Below are 18,043 nucleotides of genomic sequence, written 5' to 3' on the forward strand. Positions count from 1 at the left end.
CTCTCTCTCTCTCTCAGAAAAAGTAGTACAGTCTTGGGGCAATCCTCCTGTCTCAACCTCCCAGCTAGGACTGTAGGTGTGACTCACCACACTCAGCTTTAATTCCCTTTCAGTACACCCCCTTTTACACCCAGCCGCTAGGTAGTTTGTATTGCTGGTAGTTAAGGCCCTTTTCTGACATAATGCTGGGCTCTGTTACAGTTACTAACTCAGTAATTCCTGAGCCAACTGACAGCAAATGGGTCTTGGGAACTGAGGTAGGGCTGGAGGCCGTGTGTCGCTGGTGCTGGGATGTGACCTCATGTACATCTCTGTTACATAAGGGCCACTGGGAGACAGCTGGTCCACACACTCTCTGAAGAGCATTCAAGAATAATCTTTCAAGAATAATCAGAGATCTAAATAATATTGAAACAGAGATGCTAATAACTGGAGAATGTGCTAGGCAGACTCTCCATCATGGGTGACAAACCTTGAGACTGGCCAGCTCTCAGAGATACACTTTGGGGTCAATGGCCATCTTGGGGCTTGTAAGGATATCCCTAACTGTCATCAAATTGTCAAGTTGTGAAGTTCCGGAAATTCCGCATCACTCATGAGCAGAATATGAGATGTCATTCCTCCACAGTATGTAATTAAGATGGTGGCTAAGTCCTTCATGGATTTCTACAGCATGATAGGACCAAGGTGTTCTGGGATTTTGAAACCCACGGACCACTTAGGAGAGACTCCTGCACACATATGACAGCCACAGAAAAAGATGAGCACCCAATGTGCTGAATGTGCTGGTCCACCCCGGTACGGCTGGATCAAGGATGCTTGGGGCCATTAATGCCTTGTCATTTACAGGTGTGAACTAACCTCAGCAACTATGGTCTATATATAATGGTCAGGCTGTGTGACTGGTGTGTGTGTGTGTGTGTGTGTGTAAAAGTCCAGATAAGCTCACTTGATAAGTTGAACTGGACTCCTGGCTGAAACAAAAAGCACTGGTTTTTGGCATATTTTTATTCCCACAATGGCTGGCTGGCTGGTTTCTAGTAACTGGGTGAGGGACCCTAGGTACAGGGCAGTGTCATAATCCTGTAAGCACAGAAAGACCCAATCATGAGGTTCACTGGGAAGCCCAAGACACAGCCCTTAGGGTTTTGGATAGCTGACATAAGGGATGGGGAGAAGACCAAGACAGGCAGGGAACTGGGGTTCTCCCTGCATGCCATAGGGCAGAACTTAATGTTAAGTGGGGGTCCGTGGCTGGCAGGCAGTGTGTGAAGAGACAGGAAGAAGGTTGAAATCATGCAAACTCAGCACGGTAATAGGGGGAGGCCAGGGGCTCCCAGGTGGACAGAGCCAGGGGTGGGCTGAAGGAGTGTGGAGGAGAACCCCAGGGGTGCCTGCAGCTGGTCACCACCAAGAAGGTGAAATCTTGCAGCTCCCAGCTCTGGAGGCAGCAGAGGGCAGAGGTGTGGATACCCTGGGAGGTCCCCGCCAGCTTCAAAGCACAAGGCAGAGATGGGTAGGGAAAGAAACAGAAGGGAGAAAGCTTTCCAGAATAAAGTACTCATACCCAGGGCTTTATGTGAATTTATCACCTCTTATTAGAGCCTTTTGAAATGCGAATTAGCTGATTAACCACTGCGCACAGCCTCCCAGCTGTTCTTTATTCTTCGGCATTCAGCAACTTTGTTCTAAATAGGGCAGGCCACAGTAGCCCACCAGGGGGAAATTATTCTCAGGGTTACAAGAACAGTGACCAGGCAAAATTGTGCCCTGGGCTGGAGGATCAAGTGATGGGGGTGGGTGGCTGAGGCTGCCGCGCCAAGCCCTGGCCACCTCCGGCTGATATTCCCGGCTCTGGCTGGCGATACTGTTTAGCTCTGTGGCCCATCATCAGGACTAAAAAGGGACACCAGAGAATAAGACCAACCCTCTCTCCCCTCACCCTCCTGAGGTTCCTTCTCTAAAGGGTTCCTTAGTTCCAGGTTCCCCAGGGAATGGGCTCGCACTGGCTGCAGCGCTGTTTGGGACATGGGTCACAGGTGTGAACAACAGGCTGGCCTCTGGCAGAGCCAGGCTCCCACTTGCTCCTGCCTCCAGTTTGGCAACACAACACAAAGGCGGCCTGGCTTGTATACACTTTCCAGGCTGAGGCCCTATTCAGAGGGGGCTGCAGCTTGTGCGTAATGGGCCCCCTACAGACAAAGCCAGCAAGTTTCTTAATTAAGTCTAAGTGAAAGACAGATCCCGCTTACATCTTCAGAGACCCTTCCCTCAGAACTTCAAAAACACCCTGGACTGCCTGTCAAACCCAGGCACGGATAACTAGCGAACAATTTTTCCTCTTTTTAAATATAGAAAGCCAGGCCCCGGCGCCAGGCCCTGGCCCCCTCTCACTTTCCCCGCAATTTTAGACATGCCTCTGGTTTATAAAACAGGAAACAAAGGGACTTCTTGTGTGTCAGAGAAGTCCTCAGAGGGTCTGAATTTCATTCCGGCCTTCCCCACAGCACTGCGTTGTCTAAAGAGCTCTTTAACTGCTTTAGTCTCATTAACATTTCCACAAGGAATCAAAGGATGTACCAGGAAGCCAGCATCCCTGTCTATATATCACACAAGGACAAGTCCTCGATGGGAGCATGCTAAAAAATTAATTATTAGCTAATTGCCTTCTAGGAAATGTGATTTTTCACATCCCTCCCTCCTTCCCCCTGCAGCCGCCTTCCAACCTAGCCTCAGAAACCCTCTCACAGACAGGCCTTTCTGTTTTCTGGGCTTTGCTGTGATAATGTTCTTTGCAAACAGAAACCAATTATTCTGCAGCAGTAAGTCACTGCGAGTATGAATTGCTTTAATTTTTCCCCCTTTTAGCAGCTGCCCAGGGTGGGTTTCGAGTAGGCTGCAATAATGAAGCTGGATTGAATACCAAAGCAGCACCCAGGCTCGGCGTCCTGTGGGGAAAATGATGTTAGGAAATAAAAGTGCATTTTCCTTGCGCGCTGCTAATCAATGAGTTAGACATGGCCCAGAATGCGCTTTCCGCTTGGAATTTGCATTGCCAGCGAGGTTTTGCGCTTTCCAAGAGTCCCGTGCACCTGACTGGCTTGTAAAAATGTCACCTTACTGTTAAAGTGCTAAACACGCCCCTGTTTCTCTTGCCTGTTTTCTCTCTCCCTCCCCCTTTGCCTTTTTCCTTCTACAATTCTTTGCTCTCTCATTAGAAATGCCCAGCAACGCCCGGCAGACAAAGACACTGCAAACAAAGTGGATGGAAAGGGGAAAAAATTAAAAGGGGAAAAAGTGCAGAGGAATTCTTCATTCACTGATCTCCAGAATACATTAATATCTCAAACTGTTGGCACAGCCGACAATGTGTGGGCAGCTAACAATGCAGGCCCGTGATTCCAAGTCTGGGATCTTCAAATAAGCCCTGGCGCTGTCATGGCCACCAGGAAGGAGAAGAATGACGATATTAGCCGACCTTCGTCTTGTTGTTTCTTCAGACCTGACTGCTGGACCTCTGTTTGCTTGTTACTAGGATTTCCTGACAGAAAAATTTTAGCATTTCCCAGGCAATACAAGAGCCAGTTTATTAGGTAAATAAACCGGGCCTTAAGCAGCCTTTTCTGTTCTATAATGGGAACTGGGAGAGGAGGGCTGAGGTGGAGCTGGAGTCAGGGAGAAGGACTAAGACTGAGAGCAAGCACACCCTTTTCCCTCCACCTAGTCACCAGTGAGGAGTGAGGACAGAGTGACAAAGTGTCAAATCAGTGATCTGCTTTTGGTTAACTTAGCTGCATTCCTGACCGAGTGAGGAAGATAGAGCTGACAGATCACTGAATCACTGCTGTGCAGTTGGTTGACTTAGCCAACATCACCCACAAGTAAGGACTCTGTGCCCTGAGCTCCTCCCGGGGTTGGCTTGATAATGCATTCAAACTGAGCTAATGGTGGGCCAGGTCGTTTCCCCCTCGTGATTACCGTGATTACTTAAATGTTTTCACATTATCCAAACCATTCCTCAGTGATGCTCTGATATTAATTAATGTGGACAAATCAGCAATACAGATTTGAAGCATTTGGAGAGTGTGGCGATGGGGGGGGGGGCCTCCAGATTGTACAGACTGTGTCACAAGGGTCAACGATGACATTTTTCTGTGCACATTCGTCCTCCCTCCACTGTACCATGCTCTCTGTAAGGGGCCCTGACCACTGTCAACCTTCCCTCCTTCAGTGCGGCATAGAGAATCCAAGAGATATTTCCCAATGGAACTGACGACGTTTTCTGGCTATCTCTGGAAAGTTGTATCCTGTCACAAAAATCTTTAGCTGCTACACCCAAATGAAAATGAGCCGAATTAAAGGAGTCTTCAATCCATAGGGAGTGAGTGGCTGCAGGGATGTCGCCTGTGTCTCACCAGGCTCACCCTCTCACAGACTCTGTCTTGGTGTGGTGCTAGGGATCTAACACAGGACCCAATCACCTCGGAATGACTTATAATACCTAATAAGGAGGGAGGACAGGGGAAGAGAAGGGGGCTTACGGGACTTTCGGGGAGTGGGGGGGGCTAGAAAAGGGGAAATCATTTGAAATGTAAATAAATTATATCGAATTAAAAAAAAATAATACCTAATAAGGAAATGCAGTAAAAATGAATGTTATACTGCGTTGTTTAGGAAGCAATGCCAATGGGGAAATAGTCTGCACATGTTCAGTGTAAATGCAGTTTGCTTTTCAAGTAGTTCTTCTCTGTGGTTGGTTAAACCTATGGAACCGGGACATGACCCAGAGGGTTGGAGGACCAGCTCCATTTCCCAAAGTCCTAATGGCCATCCCCTCTATAATGGATTTAAGGCCTGGCCTACTATTTCTCAGTTCCCAACATCAAGTTAAAATATGCCTTGTAATAAATGCTGGAAAAGATTATTCTTGCTTCAAGTTGGAGGTCCTGTAACTAGACACACATTTCCCAAAGTTTAAAGTTATACACTCACTTTGTTGTAAAATAAAGATAAAGAAAAAATCTCAGGCTCTGGTGGAAAAACTTAGTCCAGTAGTATGTGAGACAGCATCTCAAGATATTTAAAAGAGAGAGACAGTTTGTAGGAATGTAGTATATGTCTGCATAGCAAAGCAACTAAAAAGACAAATCTTAGCAGCTACTGTTTGTGGAAAGTAGGGTTTCGGTTTGTTTACATTTTCTCATTTACCATTTCCTACAGCTTTTTAAAAAAGATTTACTTATTTTTATTTTATGAATATTAGGAGTTTGTTCCATATGTCTGTGTACCATGCTTATGCCTGGTGCCCACAGAGGTCAGAGGAGGGCACTGTATCCCCCAGAACTGAGTTATGGATGGCTGTGGGTTGCCATGTAGGTTCTGGGAATGGAACCCAGGTCCTCAGTAAGATCAGTCAGTGCTCTTAACTGCTGAGCCCTTCCCTCCAGTCTTTTTATTTGAGACAGAATATCACTGGAATTTGCTATGTACCAGGCTTACCTCCGACTCACAAGAGCCTCCTTTCTGACTCTACTTCCACAGTTCTGGGACTAAGGGTGTGTGCCACCACACCTGGGCTGGGCTACAATAATATTCTTCATCATTGGAAAAAAATTTCAATAAGCTTTCTGAAAAGTAAAATATATTGGTAAACAATAGGATATCTCAAAAAATTTTATATACACAGAGATACTCTCTCTCTCTCTCTCTCTCTCTCTCTCTCTCTCTCTCGACAGCTTCATTAATAGAAGAGGCTCTCAGGGTGTGTCTCCTATACACATATGTAGATGAAGCACACATACATAGGTGCACATGGCAAAAGCACACTCATGGATAGATGGGAACATTCATCAGGGAGAGGGCTGTGACTATTTCTGAAATGTTTCTATGAGACACTTAAGGAGCTTTTTCTTAGCTCTAAGCAACCAGGTTTTACATTTCTGGTTTTAAAAGAGATTAAACTCAGGGATGCTCAGTTACTTTGAATAGGTGTGACATTCCAGGATGACGGGTATTCATACCTGTCGACAGCTGTGAATTAGCATTTCAAAACCCTTCTAATGTGACTTATGAACTTGTTCTGTATGAGGCATCAGAAAAGCACCTCTGAATTCTTACCAGGGTGAAAAGGCTTTCCGGCTAGGAAGCAGTAGCCACCTGGAATGTGAGAGACCGAGCCTTGAAAAGACAATGTTATACACCTAGAGGTGCAAAATCAAAACCACCATGCCAGAAATGAGGCATATAAAGTGCTTTTGATCTTTAATTGGGTCCTTACAGGGGTGGGAGAGAGGCTGAGGAGAGAGCAGCATTAGTTTCTCACCAACAGTTGTCGCCTTCAGTATCATTTGTTTGTTTTAGCTCAGCCCTACAAGATTACAGCCAGAAAGGGGTGGAGAAGAAATGAATGTCAGTGTATTTAAATAAATGCCAAGTTCAACTCAAAATGTCTCTTTGAAAGTGTAACTGAAACAGAAAATGGAATTAAGGGACCCTAGTGGCTCAAGAAGCAACGGAGGACTGAGACTTTTACCATCAGGAAAACTCTAGGCACCGCCCAGGAGGTCTGAAAGTCGATCTCTAGTGTGTGCTGTTTCTACAAACATACCTCGAGAAAAACACCTTAAAATTCCATAGGAATACATCCATTTAAAAAAAGAAAGCCTCGGGTATAAACATTAAACTAAAGGGCTGGAGGGCTAGAGAGATGTTGCAGCAGTCAAGAGTTTGCTGTGCTTTCTGTACCCTGAGCTAGGGTGTCAGCAACAACACTTGGTGGCTCACAGACAACTGCAACTCTAGTGCCAGGAGATCTAAAACCTTGTTCTGGCATCTAAGGACATGTACACCTCCCTCCTCATGAAAATGAACTTAAAAAAAAAATGCAACCAAACCCCAAGGAAGGGACCGGAGAAATGGCTCAGTAGTTAAGAGCATTGGCTCATCTTCCAGAAGACCCAGGTTTGATTCCCAGGACCACATATGGTGACTCATATGTAACTCTGTGGGAAACCAGGCACACACACATAGTGTACTGACATGTGTGTGTGTGTATGTATATATACACATACATATAAGTCAGATTCATATCCAGTATTCAAAGTGTTTTGGTGACAACTTCTGTCCACTCCTACCATCTTTCTTTGGGTTCCCTTGGCTCAGGGGATAAGGACCTACCCTGCCAAGAGCTGTGGGCCTTCTACCTGGGGTTCAGGTCTAGTTTGCTTGTTTTGAGCCAAAGTTTGTCTTGAACTCCTGAACCTCTGGACTCTGCCTCTCAAATACTAGTATGTTCCACCTTCAGGACTATTCCAACCTTCAGGACTGATTCACATCTTCTGCATCTTGGACAGTATACAGCACATAACAAAGGATTGTTAAACTTTGTTCTTTTTTAAAGATTTATTTATTTATTTCATGTACGGAAGTACACTGTCGCTGTCTTCAGACACATCAGAAGAGGGCATCGGATCCCCATTACAGATGGTTGTGAGCCTCCATGTGGTTGCTGGGAATTGAACTCTGGACCTCTGGAAGAGCAGTTAGTGCTCTTAACTGCTGAGCCATCTCTCCAGCTAAACTTTTCTTGAATTAATGAATGAATGAACACAAAATCAAAGAACCGAATGAGACATAGTGAAGTGTCTCAGTGAAGGACACAGATAATAGGTACCTGTAAGTTCGTACATGATAAGATAGATCCTATAGCTGTCTGTCATAATGCAGAAGTGAGGAATCAAGAAGAATGTCTAGTATACCAGTGATTCAATGTGAATGAGAACCCCAGGTCTCTACACCCCAAAGCAACTCAATCAATATTTATGGCGAGGGGAAATCCAGGTTTGTCATTTGTTTAGCTTCCTGGGTCATTCTGCTGTGTGGCCCAGGGAGAGAACTGCTGCTTCACATCCCTTCCATGAATCAGCCATGAGCCCTTCCCACACTTACTGGACCGGAGTCTGCACTCAGGCAAGATGCTCAGAGGCTGCTGTGTCTGGGGCTGGCCAGAGGCTAGTGGCCAGCAAAGGGAAATGAAGACTAGAAAATGGATTTCTGTATAAGGGTAGGGGGACATGGAGGTGGGCTGGGGACTACCATCACAGGTCCATCCTAATCCTCAGGGGAAGAGTCCTGGGGGGCCAAGGGTGCGGTGTGGTAGGAGAGGGGAGGGAGGGAGGAAAGCTGAGACCAGGGATTGGACAAGATCCGCCTTATTAGTGGAGACTGCTAAGAAGGGTTGGGAGGGAGGTGTTGTTTCTTTGCTTTGCTCTGTGGTGTGTGTGTGTGTGTGTGTGTGTGAAGACATCTTTGGGATACTGGATTGCTTCTTCCATCATTAGAAGGTTTGAACACAGCTTCTTGGGCTTGTCCAGCTGCAGCCTTTACTTGCTGAGCCATCTTGCTGGTCCTAAGAGCTTGAGCTTTTTTCTCAAGGCCTTGGGGTAACCTGCATCTGCTGAAGGGCTCCAAGCTTGGGAGTAACTGTTGTCTCCCTCCCCGCCTCTGTGCTTTGCTCCCTTACCCTGAGGTGCCATACTTGCTCAAACTCTCACCTGTTCTTGACTAACTCATAAGCCTCCAAGCAGCCGTGGCTGGAGATGAGCTCTCTTGACTTCCAGCTCCTGCATCACATTGTGTGGACCACTCACAAGGGTCCCAGCATCCCTCTGTCCTGCACTCACGGTTTTGTCTATTATCTTCTCCTTCCTCTACTAACCACAGCTCTTCACTGAGGAGTTCCCCCAGGGCTAACCAAGATGGCTCAGTGAGTAACGGTGCTTGCCTTGAGCACCTGAGTTCTGTCTGTCCCCAGGCCCCCTGGGAGGAGAGAACTGACTGCCCATATGTACCATGGCATGTTGTTCTGCTACAGTTAGCTCCGAGGTTAAAGCCTTCCATCCTGGAGGGAAACTTCTGAGGTCATAGGACATAATGGGATAAAATCAAACAGCAGGAAGTACTAGGGCGCTGATTCTTAACCTTCCTAATGGTGGGACCCTTTGATACAGTTCCTAGTTCTGTGCTGATCCCCAACCACAAGCTTATTTCATTGCTACTTCAGAACTCTAATTTTGCTACCATTATGAATTGTGATGTAAATATTGGATATTCAGGCTGACATGTGACCACTGTGAAAGGGTCATTTGACTACTCCCCCACACCCCCAAAAAAGGGGTTGCTGAAACCCTCAGGTTAAAGACTCCTTTTCAGAGGAGGGGGGGGAGATGAGGCATTCCATCCTGCAGGGAACCATCATTAAGACCGGAAGTTAACAACTCAATGGCTTCAGAAAAGCCCTGAAATCGAGCAAAGGCCTTCCCTCAAGAACAAACCGTAAAGCCTGCAGGAGTCCTTCTCAGAGAAACTGAGCAGCCTGGAGGAAACAGAGCCAGCCAAGCTGCCTGGAAGAGGTTCACACCAACTGAGGACCATCTGGAGAGGGCACTCTCTACCCACTGAGCTGACTGCAGGCTGTGCAGTGTGCTCTAGGTTTCCAGCTTTGCTGAGCTGCCCCTCAGGCCGCCTGTGGTGGGCTTTGCTGATACAGCTTTGAGTCGTTTCTGTAACTAGTGACCCCACTAACTCTCCTCAGTTCATCAAGTTGGATTTTGGTGTACCAGTTATTTGTTTTGTTCTGAGCTATCTTTCTAGGGTAAGTAGATATGTATACTGTATCTCCTCAGGAAGTCTATCACATAACACATATGTATCCATGTACACACACACACACACACACACACACACGCACACGCACACGCATGCACACACATACATACACATTCTCTCATAAATAAATAAATTAAATAAATAAATAAATAAATAAATAAATAAATGTAATTCTTAAAAGACTCCATTTGATACAGGAAGAACTTTTAAAGACCATCCACCTAAGGACCATCAGTGGGTATTTATTAGACTCAAGCTCTATGGTGCAGGGTGTTCTGAATTGGTTTCTCTGTATGTAGATCCTAGATACTAGCACATGAGATGAATAACCCAAACCAGAAAATCTTGCACAAGATCACACACAGTCTCCAGAGACTGCGGCCATCTCCTGAGTCCTCACCTGACACCAAATGCATTCAACCTGGGCACCACTGCAAAGCTAGAGCAACAGTGTTTGAAATTCTTCTTTCTGACAAATGTTGTGGTGCGTGTCTGTAACAACACTTGTGAGATACAGGCAGGAGGATCTGGAGTTCAAGGCTAGCTTGGCTACCTAGTGAATTCTAGGCTAGCTTTGGCTACACAAGACTATGACACCTAAAAAAACAAAACAAAAAATAATATTTCAGATCATTAACTATCAACATACTAATCAATAAGCTTCTAAAACCAAACAAGAAAACACACAAAGTAGAACATTCATCCTAGATCACCCCTCGGTCAGCTGGTTTTGGTATACCCAAAACTCTCCTGGCCTATAGCCAGTGATGTCCAGTTAGCTTTTCTGATACATATGAAACAAACTGATACATATGAAATCAAACTGTCCCACAGAGTTGATACCAGAAAGATGCTGTGAACCCTCCCAAAGCTGCCTGCTTCTGCTGCCACGGTTAGCATTTCCTACTGAACCCCAAGGAACTACGAAACTCTATTCTACGTATTTTACTCTATCACGTGTCCCTGTGGAACCTGCGGTGGGACCCTTTGGCTGAAGCACCCTGGGATCCTCCCCTGCAGCAGAGTGTCACCGAAGGGAGCTGGCAGAAATGTTATGAGTGGATGACAGATGACTGCCACAGAGACCCAGATGTAATAAATAATCGCCCATTTGGAATCTGCACCTGTGTGGGAGCACGCTGCACACCTGCCCGGCCAGTTCCTCCTGCTCTTAGCCCTTCAAAGGGGCAGCCGCTTCATTCCCGCCTGTGACTTTTCCTCATTCTTCACAAGGTCTGTGATGTTCCCCAGCACACAGCCTCTCTCACCGTTTAATAGCTGTACTAAACATGCTTGCTCTTTAATGTCAGTCTGGTAAAATTCTGTTTAATTTTGTCTTGCTGAACATTTTTTTTTTGTAAAAGGAAGATAGTATATTAAAGACATCTGGCCACATTAATTAGTGAGGAGATATTACCAAGCTCATCTGTTAAAGGGAAGTGAGGCTGGCATACATCCCCCGACTCTCCTAACTCCAGTTCACAGGGTGTGTGTTCCATCCCTAGGTTTTCACTCATCCTGATTGCAGATTTCTTCTCTTCTTGGCCTTTGGATACTGACTGAATTACTACTTCATATCCATGACACACATGAGTGACCTTTAAATGGAAATGGTAGAGGGCTGACTTCCGGCAATGCGAGGTGAAAACCTAAAAAGTGAGCCAAAGGTCTCTGACTCTTACTAAAACACCAGAAGGGCCCAGAGTGCTGGGCCACACTGATGCCTGCGGGGAGCCCTGTGGCAGGAGGCAGGCTTCTAGGCCGGAAGCTTTCCTTCTCCTCTCCCCTATGAATGCAGGGCAGGGAGTGTGAGTCCAGTCGCATAGGTCCTTACATTCCATGTCTCTAATAAACTGATGTGTTAGGTGCTCCAGTATAATCCCAGCACTCGGCAGGCAGGCCAGCCTGGGTAACAGAGTGAGTTAGGCCAGCCTGGGCTACAGGGTGGAAGCCTATTTCAGACAGACACAGCAGGAAGATGGGGTATTATCTACAGGAGTCCTTCAGTGGAGTCCCAGGATAGTCTAGGGATTGTGTGCAAATGCTGAAGAACAGAAAGAAGCAAGTGAGGTTGGGGCAAGCAGAAATAACTGGTTTGGTGAGAGGCTCAGATCCAGAGCCCAGGGCTTTGGGGTGTGTGTTCTAGAGGCAGCATGGAGCCATGGAAAGCCGGCTGCCAATCTCTTATCAAACTAACATGTTGATCCCTGTGTCTCAGCGATCATGTAGGTGACTGTATCTAAGACCCAGAGAGAAGGAAGGTTCTGAGGACCTACCTAGGAAGGTACAGCAAGCGGACCCACGTGAGGATGACAGAGGGCGCAAAAGGGACCCTGGAGAGAAAGGGAAGAAAAGCTCAATGGAAAGAAATACCAACTCAAAGAAAGTTGGTGCTGAACCCAAATACTGCAGCAGGCTGGCTTTTTGTTCTGTTTACAAGCATGTGTGGTGTGTTTATGATAGTTGGGTGGCACGTTGCAGAAGATGAATTTAGTTTACAGGAGTGCCAGGAAATGACAGAGTAATCTACAGATGGATGGACAGATAAAAGGTGCTCTGAGTGGCAGGACAGCTGAGGGCTGGGGAAGGGGGAGGGGATTTGTGAGCAAGAAGTGCAGATGCCTACGGATGTTATGGACCATAAAACCCAGAAAGCCGGTGCTCTGGACAAGATACGGTAGAGGGGCTGGGGTGTGGTTCAGTTGTCTATGAAAGGCCTGCAGGTATTTAATCCCCAAGTCCAGAACAGGGTGTATGTGGTGGGGGGTGGGGTGGGGGCATGTTGGAAGGAAGACAGGGAGGAAGGGTGGAGAGGCAATCCTTCAGGGCCCAGGCTTAGGAACCCAACAGCACTGTCACTCTGAGTGCCCCCAATAGCTCAAGTCTGAGTCCCGGAATGGTGGATGGACTAAGTTTACTGAGAGGAAATAGAATCAGGTGACAAGGGTTACAGTTATTCTTTCTGATGTCACATACCAAACACTCATGTGGAACCATGAATCTGAAACAACCAGAACATTCAAACAATCTCTCCCCAAACCCGTATATATTCACGCCTCTCAAAACCTCTTCTGTAAAGAATCCAAAAGTGAAAGATGCCAGAATAATCCCAGACCTTGATTTATCACTTCACAACTGGTTCTGGGCCCCGCACCTCCCACCCATCCCATGCTCTTTCCACTTTTCCAGAACGTTGCTATAAATTCTGCCATCAGATCCGGGATGGCAGGCATGGTGGTGACGGATGTCACAGTGGCAGAGGGGAAGGGGAAGTACAGGTCCCAGCTGGGAACAGAGACACTTCACCCTGGCAAAGGCTGCTCCCAGGATTCTCACAGTCTGCTCCTGCTGTTCCACTCACCCAGCTTCTTCCTCCTGCCCGGCCCTCCCCTCCTGAAGAAGCCGCCTCACTTCGACCCCTGCTTCCACCAGGGCAGCTGGGCTTGGGGTCTTTTATGAAAAGCATCAGGCTAAATTTAGTATTAGAACCAGGCGAGGTCGTTCATGCCCACAATCCCAGCATAGAGGAGGCCAAGGCAGGAAAAATCCAAACCAGCCTCGGCTAAACAATGAAATCCTATGGAAGTAAAGAAGGAAGAGAAGGAAGAAAGGGAGGAAGGAGGGAAAGAAGAGGGAAGAGAACTATATATACTGAAGACAGAGTCTTTTATATTCCAGGACTGTTTTCAAATTCAACATGTAGTCTAGTCTAATCTAATTAATCTAGTCTAATCTAATTAACCTAATCTAATCTAATCTAATCGCTTTTTTTTCTTCCCAAGTGCTGGGATGACAGGCATTCAACACTAGAGTTAGGGTTTCTGTCATACTGAAGACTGAACCCGGGTCTCTGTGTGTACCAGGCGAGTGCTCTACCAGTTAAGTCAGTAAGCATCTTTGTTGTGGTTGTTGTTTTTGTTCTGAGACAGTCTCTCTATGTAGTTCTAGCTGTCCTGGAACTTGATATGTAGACCAGACTGGCCTAGAACACAAAGGAATTCTCCTGCCTCTGTCTCCTAAGGATTAAAGGTATATGATACCATTCTTGGCCTTAAGAGACTTGATGTTAAGAATGAGAAAGCCCTAGGATGCAAAGGGCCAGGGAGAAGTGTGTCAAGGACTACGAAGTCACAGAGATAGGAAGAAGAAATCCCATCCCGGTGTTCTGTTGGGCACTGAAGTGACTATCATTAATAATAAGATACCGTGTGCTTACAAATAGCTATCCTTCTAGCTCCATGAAACACACACTTATTTTACCTATGGTCACCACTTAACTTTCCATGGCTGTAAGTTTATCTTTTTCAGATTTCCTTGCTAAGTGACTTCAAGCAGTATTTTTTATCTGTGTCTAACCTGTGAATGATAACAACCTCTAGCTTCATAAACTGCTTTCATTTTAAAGGCTGGATAGTATTCCACTGTGGCGGAAATCATGTATCCCCTGACACAAGCTTGGGTTGCTTCCCTGTGTGTCTCCTGCTAACGGTGCCGCTGCAGCCACAGTCTCTTCAGCAGGCCAGTGGGGCTGCCAGGGAATGTCCGTTTCTTTGAGGAGCCTCCCTTCTTCTCCCTAGCATGTGTCACAACACACATTGCACAACAACAGTGCACAAGAGATTCTCCCCGCCCCCATCCCTCCAACACTTCCCCACCATAATTCTGAGGAACAGATTTCCTTAACTTTTGGCTGCAGATCCAGCCCTTTTCGATTCTTTTTCACACATAAAACTGATGCCACAAATCATCTAGAAACAAGTCACTGGTGGCCCCTCAGTTTGAAGACAAGGGAAATGGTTTACACAGGAAAGCAGAGACACCCCACTCGGGAACATGGGGGTATTCCAGGAAGCCTTCTCTGCTTCTCAGTCCCTGTCTCACTTCCGACCTCCTCAACCTCTCTCCCTGCTTGGCAGGCAAGTGTTCACACACTCTTACTTCTGAATCACCCTTCTTTCACCTTGATCTCCATGCCCACCCTCCCCTCCCCCATGTCTGCTGTGGATCACCACAGGAGCACACAGCCGTCGGCCTGTCCATCCCATTTAACCTCAATCTCCAACACTGATGTGTCATGGAAAATTAAGAACTTTTGAGAGCAGCCACAGGAAAAAAAAAGTTTAGCAAGCAGGACCACATATCCCTCACCTGGACCTCGTCTGGTCACTGTTCTTGGCAAGACTGAAAAGTGATTGAGTGCTCTGTGGGGTGCTTCTAAGTTATGGAGGCCTGACAGCTGATTTCACATACATGCAAATACAGCAGTTGGGGGGAGAAAAACCAAACTAAAAAAATAAGAGTCCAGGAAGTGAACAAACCTCCTAGAGCCTCTAACTTGCTGACAGGAGACAACACCACCCTAGGAAGGCTACAGGGCATCAGAGCTAATGCGCTACCTTGACTGGGTTCTGACAGCCTACAGAGGGGCACATTCAGAGGAAAGCTCCCCTTGCTAGCAGCTTCCATGTTGGATGTGCCTCAAACATTAATTTACATCACTGACTAGTAAAGGAATTAGCCAAGAGTCTCATTGGTGGAACCTCGACCTGTGCTGTTCTGCTGCTCCCCTGTGACAGCCCACTACCACCCTATGTGACAATTTTCCTCTTCCAGCCTTTCCAGTCTGCTTATGCTGCTTGGTACCATGGAACCTGGAAGAAGTACTGTTTAGAGAAATTGGTCCCTGTTTCTGAAGACCAGTTATGGATGGATGGAAGATTTCTATTTTTCTTTTTATTATAATAAAATGCATGGTGCAAACATTACCATCTAAAAGTCTGAATTAATCAGCAGCGAGTAGATTTACAATGTTTACAGTGGTCACTACTATTCCCTGAGCTTCCTCCTCAATGCCCCCAAAGGAAGCTCACATCCATCAAGCCATCTTTCCCTTAGCATTTCACTCCCCAGCCTTGGTAATCGCCATCTGCTCTCTGTGTCAACAGCTTATCCTATTCTGGACATTTCATACCAAGAAAGCTGTGCAATATGTGGAGTTGTTTGTATATGGGAATTACCACTTCAGTCCTTTTGACGGTTGAATAGTATTCCAGTATATGGTATGTGTCAAACCTCCTGTGGAAAGAATGCTGGCGGCTATAGTGTAAGGGGCTGTGAGATGCCAAGACGGAGGAATTTACGGTGACAGATGACATTTCTATTAATGTCCTCAGACATGTGAGTATTTAATAGAGACTCAAACGCAAGCGCAGTGTAGCCACCCCACTGACAATACACTTTCTATCCCTATTCAGATCTTATCTTCATGGCTGACAAGGTTTTTTTGCTTTTTTTTTAAAGCTTAAACAGAAACCCCCTTCTGCATTATTTAGTAGCCTTTCAAGGAAGTCCAATCAAGCTATCTTATGCCAGCTTCTCAGAATCACAATCCCAAGGTATGGTCTCTGCTCTTGGCTCGCTTGCATTAGAAGCTGAACATCCAAAGTCTCCCCACCTATGATGTCAGAGATGAAAACCTAAATCTAGCCAGGCAGCGGTGCTACACGCCTTTGAGCCCACCACTTGGGGGGGGCAGAGGCAGGAGAATTTCTGTGAGTATGAGTCCAGTCTGGTCTATAAAGTGAGTTCCAAGCCACAAGATAGAGAGGGTTGTTACACACAGAAACTGTGTCTTGAAAACCAAAAAAAAAAAAAAAAAAGAAAAAAAGAAAAAAAAAGAAAACCTAAGGTTAAAGGCCAGGAAGAGACCGGGGGTGGGGGGGGGTGGGGTGGGGGTGGCGCACGCCTGTAATCCCAGCACTTGGGAGGCAGAGGCACACAGGATCTCTGAGTTCGAGGCCAGCCTGGTCTACAAAGTGACCCATTAGTGGAAAACAAAAGTTTTACATTGATTTATTCTTTCTTTATATGTGTGTAGTTGGGAGAGGGTCTAGGATCATGCATGCTACATCCCACATGTAGTATCCAAAGGACAATTCGTGGAAGTTGGTTTCCTCATTCTATCATGTTAGGGCCCTAGAGATGGAACTAAAGTCATCAGACTCGGCAGCAAGCAGTTTATTTGCAGTCTCTCTGGCCCATGTTCGTACCTTCTCGAGGAAAGCACCTCTGAGAAGAGCCCCCAGAGACGCCAGTCAGGGTTGCGTCCCTCAGTCCTGAGGCCTGCTGATTCTTGTGTGTTGTGTTTTTCCCTTTTACCTTGCCTTACTCTCACCAAAACTATGTGTGTCTTTAAGACTTCCTGTGGTTGAAGACCAGGTAGGAAAGAGTTTATTAGAGCCACACCTAGGAGTGTCACTGGACCCTGTCCTTTCCTTAACAAAGGCACTAAAACTAAGACACTAACCTATAGGAAATTTCATTGTCTATATTTATGCATTTTCCTTTCCAACTATTCTGAAAAATTCCAACCCTCCAGAAAAGACAGTATAATACAGGATAACTTAGGCTAACTGATAAATAATTAAGATATTCAGTAAGTAATGATGAACATTCATTTTCTCTGCCTGTGCAGTATGCTTAGACTTTGGAAAGCAAGATGCAAAGATACGATACCTTTGGCAACACACCATTCGGTTTGCTTCCTGTTGTTGCTATAAGCACCATCATCACAAGCAATGAAGGGGAGGAAAGGACTTGTTTTTGTTTACAATCCCAGGACACAGTCCCCTACCAGGAGAAGGCAGGGCAGGAACTCAAGCAGAAACCATGGAGGAATGCTGCTTTCTGGCTCATTCACTGGATCACTTTCTACAAGCTTTCTTATGCAGTCTACCTGCCTGGGGATGCTGCCTGGGGATGCTGCCTGGGGATGCTGCCTGGGATGCTGCCTAGGGATGCTGCCTGGGGATGCTGCCTGGGGATGCTGCCTGGGGATGCTGCCTGGGATGCTGCCTGGGGATGCTGCCTGGGGATGCTGCCTGGGATGCTACCTGGGGATGCTGCCTGGGGATGCTGCCTGGGGATGCTGCCTGGGGATGCTGCCTGGGATGCTGCCTAGGGATGCTGCCTGGGGATGCTGCCTGGGGATGCTGCCTGGGGATGCTGCCTGGGATGCTGCCTAGGGATGGTGCCTAGGGATGGTGGGTCTCACAGTGGGCTGGGCCCTCCTGCATCAATTAGTAATAAAGCCACCCTCCTCCACCCCTGGCCCCTAGACATGGCCTCAACTTGGAGATTCCCTCCTCAGGTGACTCTAGGCAGCATCAACTGACCATTAGGGCACATACCTAAACAGCATCATAATCACAGTACCACTGTCATCTCTGACAATTTCTTCAGCGCCAACCCCTGATGACATCGCCTAATACACAGTCTACATTCAAACATTCTTCACTTACCCATTAGTGTCCTATTTGTTGGGAGTTTTTATTCACTTGTCATTATTAATGATACATGTCATTATTATTATTGGGGG

General features: G+C 46.5%; 1 protein-coding gene across 2 annotated transcripts in view; it reads right to left on the reverse strand.

The window, feature by feature from the left end:
- The window catches only part of Stx8 (syntaxin 8), a 232,760-nt gene that overhangs the window by 55,829 nt on the left and 158,888 nt on the right, over positions 1-18,043 (reverse strand). The window contains exon 8 of one of the 2 annotated variants that reach the window (XM_052195513.1): positions 11,943-11,999. The exons of the other annotated variant lie outside the window; for it this stretch is intronic. Coding sequence (XP_052051473.1) covers positions 11,943-11,999 — 57 coding nt within the window. The remainder of the gene's footprint in view (positions 1-11,942; positions 12,000-18,043) is intronic. 2 annotated transcript variants of the gene reach the window in all.

Source organism: Apodemus sylvaticus, chromosome 10, assembly GCF_947179515.1.
Source record: "Apodemus sylvaticus chromosome 10, mApoSyl1.1, whole genome shotgun sequence".
Lineage (NCBI taxonomy): Eukaryota > Metazoa > Chordata > Mammalia > Rodentia > Muridae > Apodemus > Apodemus sylvaticus.